The sequence below is a fragment of the Clupea harengus genome, chromosome 6 (genome assembly GCF_900700415.2).
Source record: "Clupea harengus chromosome 6, Ch_v2.0.2, whole genome shotgun sequence".
NCBI classification, from domain to species: domain Eukaryota; kingdom Metazoa; phylum Chordata; class Actinopteri; order Clupeiformes; family Clupeidae; genus Clupea; species Clupea harengus.
The window spans coordinates 28,861,782-28,870,316 of NC_045157.1; the positions used below are offsets into that span (position 1 = coordinate 28,861,782).

The 8,535-nt window shown below is 42.5% G+C and overlaps 1 protein-coding gene across 1 annotated transcript; it reads right to left on the bottom strand.

Moving 5' to 3' along the window:
• Positions 1 to 2,624: 2,624 nt before the first annotated feature.
• Positions 2,625 to 7,406, bottom strand: crabp1b (cellular retinoic acid binding protein 1b). The gene is made up of 4 exons (XM_012814848.3): positions 7,211 to 7,406; positions 5,771 to 5,949; positions 4,872 to 4,985; positions 2,625 to 2,899 (listed from the first exon to the last, which is right to left on the bottom strand). The coding sequence occupies exons 1-4, from the start codon at positions 7,284 to 7,286 to the stop codon at positions 2,849 to 2,851; spliced, it is 420 nt and encodes a 139-aa protein (XP_012670302.2). The 5' UTR covers positions 7,287 to 7,406; the 3' UTR covers positions 2,625 to 2,848.
• Positions 7,407 to 8,535: the final 1,129 nt, after the last annotated feature.

Here is an 8,535-nt window from a genome sequence, read left to right on the forward strand (position 1 = left end):
TTTGTTATTTGTCTGGTCTTTTCATTTTTCCTCTTTTACTGTATTGTCACGTAAATGTTCATTTGAAAGCGTAGAGAAAAAAAGTCCAGCATTTTTTAAATGCAAGTTTTATAGAATGCCTTTTCATTCAATTTCTAAAATCCTGTTTTTATTCGAAGCACTGACACCACTAACATTTTAAATTCTTAGCATCTTATGGTGTAGAGCTAAGAAAGTCCTTCTGTACCCTCCAGATATATATGTGTAACATGTTTAAAAAAAAGAGAGAAAAAGCAGGCTGACTGGCTCACTGTGGAGAACGATCACTGCAACGGAGGCATGTCTTTATGTGCAAATGTATTGCCCTTTCATTCATTTCATTGTTGTTTATTAAATAAAGTGAAATTGTAGTAGTTGACTTTGGCTCCATGTTTGTTGTGGTTTGAGACATTTCATTTTCACCATGTTCGTTTTAATGTGTAGCCACCGGGACCGTTTTCACAATAAAGTTCCACTTCCATGCAGACGAGTCCTAAATGTGCCACTCGGTTCAGTTCAGAGGAAATGCAGCGATTCCCGTAGTGGCTCTTTTGAATAGTAGTTCATTAAACGTTATTGAGGCGTTTTCCTTCAGTTTGGCAGCTGCTCTATGGCAGAGATTTCCCACTTTGATGAAGATTGGCTAAAATTGGATTTCCTCCCTTATGTAAGACCTTGCCTTGGCAAACTACCAGCAGCTTTATTTGTCATTTGACTGACTTCCAAAAGCCTGAATTTGAGTACTTTTGTCACCTACTTCTATTAAAGCTTAATGACAAGCAGTAAAATGTCTTGAGAGGATGCCACCATTTTTAGCGCAGACATAGTACTTTAGTGGAGACAAATCACATGTCTTTCATACATCTACCCAGTGCTCTTTTACCTCACCAGGCCAGCAGGACATAGACTCCCCTCATGAAAAACACTTCTTCTACAGATGCACTTTACCATTAAGCTGAACACTTTTCCACCACTTATCCTTCCATTTTCCTTGCTCAATACACCAACTGCAATTTCATAGGGAAAGAGCTCAGATAATCCGTTTAGATTTATCTGAAGGATTCAGGCCGTTTTGTGAAATGCTTGAATGCCCTGATACTTTGAAGCAAATCTATTTTTGTGTGTTCAGGAGCTGGTCTTCGCCCAAGTGAATGTGTGGTCCTGATGCTGCTGGGGGTGTGCATTACTGTGTGTCAACAGCAGAGGGGGGTGTCTGCAAGGGACCTCTCACTGTTGGTGAAATGGAGTATTCCTATGTAATTGCAAATGTTGAATTTGAGCATTTTATTGAGGCACTCTGATGGATAGGGGTGATTCATTGCACTGTTCAATAAACAGATTCACAAACTTTCATTGTAATGTGGAAATATGTACAGGCTCATTGGCAGGACTAGATGACAGTGCCCACCCTTCTGCATGCTTATATACGCCTGCAAATATTGCCCAGACAGTCATTATTAGAGTTGGTTGACTATGAGCACTACCACTACTAACTACTTAACTCACTACCCACATAGGATTATATGATTTAGGAGATTAGTTGCAATATCTGAACAGGGCAAAGAAAGCACAGCTCCACAAGGGTTCTTAATTGGCAAAGGAACCACCAAAAAGATAACCACCCTGCCCAAATTTGTAATTGAATCATTTTGTTTACAAAAGCAGAAATGAATGCAAGATGGAAACTGGAAAGGGGATTTTATTCTGTCAAAATAAATGATGTGACGGGAAGATATGTGGTAAGTTAACTCTTAAATAGACACTAAGACGACACTACATTTTGTTAAGTTGACGTGCTATGGCATCATTTAGTGCATTTCTACCTCATCCCATCTGAAACCACACCCACCATTTTTACACACTCACATAGCCATTTCATCTCTCAAGTTCTACCTACCCACATACTGAATCCACGTCTTCCTCAGAAACATGAAAACATTCCAAACCCTTTCTTCTTGATTTTGCTTTGTAGCATCACTCAGAGTTGTTTCTTCCCACTCTACAGTCAGTATTATTACCATATGGAGGGTATTTAGAAGCATAAATCAAGGGTTTCAGGACTGCCAAGTGCTATTGGGTGTGTTAGATTGGGGTTGGAACGAGAGCTCTCAGAGGAAAAGGAAAAACAGATAAACAAAAAGAGGTCGAGTTTCTGATATCCACCACACAAACAGTCTGTGCAGATCTGGGATCTGTCCACCCTGGTGTCCCCATGAGTGATATAATGTTGAGCTTGTTATCCTTGGAAGTCAACACAAGACAGCTGTTCTACAAACACCCAGAGACATCGAATGTGTACTTCCTGCACGGCTGGCTTTAATCTCCACAAGTCTGTAACCCTCTGCCTGCTGTTGGTCAATGAGTCATTCCCCTAGAAGAGGCATGGGAACCTAGGACCAGTGGAGGTATGCAGCCAATGGGAATGGAGGAAGAGTTTGTTACCCTCGTTTCAAAGATAGGAGATAAGATGGAACTGGGGTGCAATGTAAATGACTTGAAAAACACAATGCATAATACCTGGTTGCCTTGTTAGATAAATCAGATCCCTCAACCCTCGATGATTTCAGTGTCACAGAACATAAGAGAAACTCCCCAAAGAATACATGTTTCAAATTGTAACTATCTTTTTATTGTTCTTGTTTGCAACAGGGAAGCTCATGAAATTTTGCGTGTAAATAAAAAAAACTGTACTGAACACAAAATGATAAACATGTTTAGAAAGCACAAATGTGTCTAATGGGTGCAGAAACTAGCCACATGGTTAGGTTATTCTGACGGACACTGTAGACTGCAAATGTCTCCGATGACAATCCAATATGTCAACGGTCAATCACTCCCGGACGTATATCCGTGTGCACACCACATCATTGGCTCCAAAGGTCTGGAAAAGACAGAGAGAATCCAGCCATGAGCATATTTACAGGTACATGTTTTCACCACAGGCCTTAGAAGTGTCACACCTGCCCCTTCTCTCTAACAACTACCAGAATGGGGGAGAGGCAACAGACAGAAGTAGACGATCACACTGCGGCGTGTTGAGTTTGTAGATTTATTGTAGTCTGAAAGGCACAGCGCAAGAGAAATAGAACTGCTGTCAGCACTGCAGAGCATCTGCGTCCCAGGACAGGAAATGAGGGTCGGAGACTCCAGCGTGGCCTTTAAAAGAATGGTGTTAAAATGGGCCATCTGCCGCCTGCTCTGGTGTCCTGGGAGACATTAGCCGAAGAATTGTCAGGGCCCTTCTCACCATTGGCATTTTGCTATGAGACATGATCAATGAACCACATTAGCGCTGTCTCGCAAGGGTCACAGCCAGCGGCCCCCACTGCTAGCCCTGTGCATAAATGCCAACTTCATACTAATGGACCCTTATGAATTCACATGCGCACAATCCTCACTCTAAAAAAGAAATTGAGACATGAGATCTAATTGAAAGATGTGAGACCATTTGGTTATATGCATCTGCAGTTCTCTTTCACGGTTATTTCCCCTTTGTCAAGCTACTCTTGGTAGTGGGCGGTTATATGTGACTACGAAACTCTAGAATGTTCCATAAATTCTCTCTTTAAAGATGACCTCTGCCTTTGTTCTGATGAGGATCCTTTCCAGCTCAGCCATATAAAGTTAGAAGGGGTCTGATGGTGAGATGAATTAGAGGGAGACGTGCATTATTCATGATTCACTGCCCTCTTGGTAACTCAATTTTCTCCCAGGTTACTTTAATGTCGGCCATGTGCATCGTAACTTTATGGTCAGACAGATCCCTTTGTTCAAAGTAAGAGCTCAGTGAACTTATGCATGGCAAGCGTCTAATTTACTCTTGTCTAACAAGACATGGTGTGGTTTGGTCTCTTGCATGCTCCAACTTGTTATTTATGCAACTGACCATTTTAGTTTGGCAGAACAGACAGTTCAAGACTTTAATGAAAAAAAATTACATTCCAGCCATGTTAAGGCCTCACTCAGTATGAGGTCTGAATGAGTCCACTGTAAAGTATTTAAGTGCAATCACGCAGAAGACCTTACACACAGCAGGGGTGATGTCCAAGCTCATTTATTGTAATAACAGACAACTTCATAGCAATGGCAATGCTTTCCCAAACATGTCCTGTGAAGGACTTATGCTGTTTATTGGACCGGTCTCTGGTTTGATTTCAGCTTTGACTGATGAATCTTGAAGTCTTCCATCGCATTTCTCCCTAATATACAATGATTGCATTGACTAGTAAACTACTGCATTTTGCTTTGTGAATTCTTAAGTACAAGGGGAAGACAGTATTAATATCCCTCAGGGATTACAAAGAGGCAGTGAAGAGGGTATTCCCAACACTAATCAAATGGATTGAACTGTTACTGGTACCTTTCTTTATTATTGTCCATCTGGTCTGTAAAGTTAAACAGGCCATGTGCGTGCCACCTGTAAATTCTTAGCATAATTTGGGATTCTGGGGAAAAACAATGAAAGAGGTGTTTCTGATGCATGCAAGTGCATGAGAAAGGGCATTGGATTCTCCTTTAACCAGTACCTCATGTTGGACTGAAGCTGTCAGCAAAGCACTATCAGTGCCCCTGCTAGTACAGTGTGTTTCAGTGTGCACTATCAGTGCCCCTGCTAGTACGGTGTGTTTCAAAGCATACCATGGAGGGGGAACACATTTGAATTGTTGTTGTATATGCTCCAGGCACTGCGTGCCACCCTCATTTCAAAAGTCAAATTGATTGCCGTAGGTTTGATATGTGCCAATTACTATTAATTCAACACATTCACTACTACCAGGTCTAATTATTGAGTTCATATATAACTTCAAAAAAGAAACATAACAGAGCAAAACAAACTAATTGGAAAAACGTACCAGGACAAGCTCGTCTCCCCTCAGCTCTCTTGTCCAGAAGGTTTTTGGGCCTCCTGCATCCATAAGAGTCTGCTTGCAGTAGATCTTGGATTCCGTCTCCCATATTGGCAGACTCTGCAAAATCATATGATTCAAATCACCTCTTGTGACAGCCTAAAACATGAAATACATGCATCCATTGCACAACCATGGTGAGAAGCTGAGGAGTCTGAGAATAAATGTATGTTCTGGATCAGAGCTCCAGCACAATACATTACCCAAAAATAACAACTCCTCTCAGAATCATATATCCCCTTGGCATCTTCCCAAATTCTCTTTTTCACAGCATTAGCGAGTATAGGGGGACCTAACCATACATCACACATTGCACGTACAAATGAAAATGATTTGGTTATACAAGCACCCATGACAGTTTTTGTCAGTAGTTGTCTGCTTTATCTGTCTAAAGTGAGTGGATTTAGGGAAGGGCTTGAAAGATATTTCTTTTCCTGCCAAGCCAGCGTTATGCTTGGAATGAGGTGGTGGGATTGTTAGATTTCGGGTTCGTGGTCTAGCACTGTCCTCCATCATTATATAGTGGCTATCATGCTCTTAGCTGTTTGAGTGAGATAATGACAGACTAGTGCTGATTACCTTAACAGTAAGAACACGTGGGGTTCAATAATGTGGTCCTTACTTTAAAAAATCAATATGCCATTTCCTATGTGGATTACTTTTATGTAGCCAACCAGTGAGAGGCTGAAGATAAAAAGGTTTTATGTTTGGAGAGAACAATCATACTGATGTTCATGACATACTCTCAAATGGTCCTTCATTTAGACCCAAACATTAAACGTGCTCATTACGTGGCCCCACGAGGAGACCAGGTCTTTCAGACAGTTTGCCACAAACAGTATTACCTTGCACTTCCGCCCGTCCACTGTCTCCTCATTGAACTCCTCGCCGACGTGGAAGTTGATCTCAGTGGTGCGTACGGTGGTGGAGGTCTTAATGTAGAACTGTTCTCCATTCTGGCGGATCTCGACGTGGGGTTTGGAGGCTGCCGCATTGGCCACCTTCCTCAACATGGCATTCACTCCTATCAAGTGTGCAACATGATTCAGAACAGAAAATCAAAGATCTCAGACTTTAATTATCAAATGTGCAAACCTAGTTGCAAGCAATGTCTTCAACAAAAGTGGATAACATTAAAGGACACCTGCTTTAACAGGACAGATTCAAACTATTACTACAGGTGGCGACTATTTTAATGTTATTAATTTATGGTAACGTATCGTAACTCTTTTATGCCTTTGATATATCAGATGCTGATTTGAGGTGTGCTTCATTCATGTTCAACAAACAAGGACCAGTTTCATTAAATGCCTTGAATTTCTACAGATATTATCTGCAACACACACAAAATAGTTTGTTTTCACATCCAAGAAGACTGTGGTATACTTGAGAGACTTACTTTTACAGTTAGACTGTGGACTTCACATAGCATTGGTATGCAGTTTCCTCTATGCAGAGGTATCAGGCCACCATACATGAGATTGTTATCAGCAGATGTTGCTAACAGGGGTGTACAATGACAAGGTGTTGAATAAAAGGAATGTCTGGGCTGAGGATTTTGCATGGCTTCCTAGCGCACTCAGTGGCTCAATGCCAACATCCACCTCTGGCACTGCCGACTGATAAACAATTGGGTTATAAACTGGTGGGTTTCCTATGCCTCTGGCTCCAGTCTGCTTCCCAGGTTATTAAATGAGACACTTTCTCAGGCAGTCTCTGTGGGCTTTCCAGTACCAGACAGAACACTTGGATTGCTCTGACGATTAGATTTCAGTCCAATATGTGTTTATTATACTGTCAGAAAAACTGTATTCAGATGACTCCCAGTGTCCACAGCCAAGAATAATATCTCAACTCATTGTCCGTTCAGATAACGCGACAGAGGTTGAAGTGTGTGTGAGTATTTTCAATTCACCATCAGACCACTCAGCCCTCATGCATTACCATCATTCAAAATAATCTCCTTTTGCTGTCAGCCCCCATGTACTTCATATCAGTTTAAGATAATGAAAGTGATCATTCACAAGCCGTATAATACAGAGAGCATTTAAACTGGGAGCACACGAGAGCCTTTCCAATAAAACGTGAGACGCCCAATCTAGGAACCACGGCCAGCCTGAGAAAACAAAGGAGGAAACCAAAGCAATCCAGCCACTGGCACAGAACGCAGGCGACTGATCCGCACTCTGGTCCCCATGATTGATGAAATGTTACAGAGGAGATATGAACAAATCTGTGCATCGGCTGGGATGGCGGGATGGAAGGAATAACAGCGAATGGCTTACCCAGGGCTTTCAGGAGGTCGTCAAAATTCTCACTGCTTCTCATCTTCCAGCTGCCTGCAAAATTGGGCATTTTCATGGGCTTGGTAGAAAAAGCGAATCGATTGTGCAGTTTTGCGGCTCTTTGCACTTCCTCCTTCTCTCGCTCGCACTCCTATTGTACCCTTTCTCTCTCTCTCTCTCTCTCTCTCTCTCTCTCTCTCTCTCTCTCTCTCTCTCTCCCTCTCTCTCTGTCTCCCTGTCTCTGTCTCACCCTCTCTCTCTGGACCACTAGTCATAGCATGTGTATTGAACATGAGTCAAAGTTCCCTCCCCCTGGAAAGCCTTCTCATTACTCAAAGGTGGCAGTGGTTCACAGGAACAGACTCTATCTGCAGACCTCCACTCTTTCCAGCCCTGTCATTGTCTGATCATGATTTAATGGTAATATAATAGATGACAGCTTTGTGTATTATATTCCTAAGTGCAGCGGGACTTTAAAAATACAGCTCATCTCTCCACAAGCAGTTCCTTGTTATGCGCCGGGGTAATATAGTTTGCATGCGGCGTTTTCAATTGTTCAAACAGCATAGCAAAATAGAGCCATTTTAGGACTATATGCAGTGAAATATTCATATAAAAGAAACATAAAATAGTCTCGTATCCGAAGAATAGGCTCAAGACTATCTCCAGAGCTGTGAGTATTTTTGGCTGGTATAATTACATCTACATCTAGAATTAAACCTGCGCAGGAAGCACAGAATTATACTCTCCCATTGGCACACATTTGCCATGGAGAGGCAACAAAGAGGTCCATAAACTTTTCACGCACTGATGATTTCAAATTGAGCGTAGAGATGGAGCCTATAACCATCTTTGAAAATGGCACAGAACCGCTTGGAGCAGGTTTCCAGCGTGTTTCCCATGAAGGCTGATTCACTCCCCTGTCCCACCTCCTTGACTCAAAGCTGGGGGCCCCAGGAGAGCAGGGGGCACAGATCCTCTCCCTCTCTCTCTCTCTCTCTCTCTCCCTCTCCCCTGAAGCCTGATTTGTTCCTTTTCTGATGGCTCTTCATCAATCTCTTTGACAAAGTGCCTCCCAGACAGCAGCTGATAATTAATGTACAGAAGGGGCAGGGAGCACTTTGTCATTCCTCCCAGGAAGTGTCCGGTAAAAGGCAAAGAGCTGTCTGCCCCCCCCCCCCCCCCCCCCCCCCCCAGTGCTTTCTCTGCGGCTGCTGTTTGTTCCATCAGTCAATGAATTTGGGGTTGGTCCTCAGATGTTGTTTTTTTAAGAGGAGCAGAGAAAGTGTTGTGTGAGAAAGCCATCCTAAAGATAAATAGCTTAA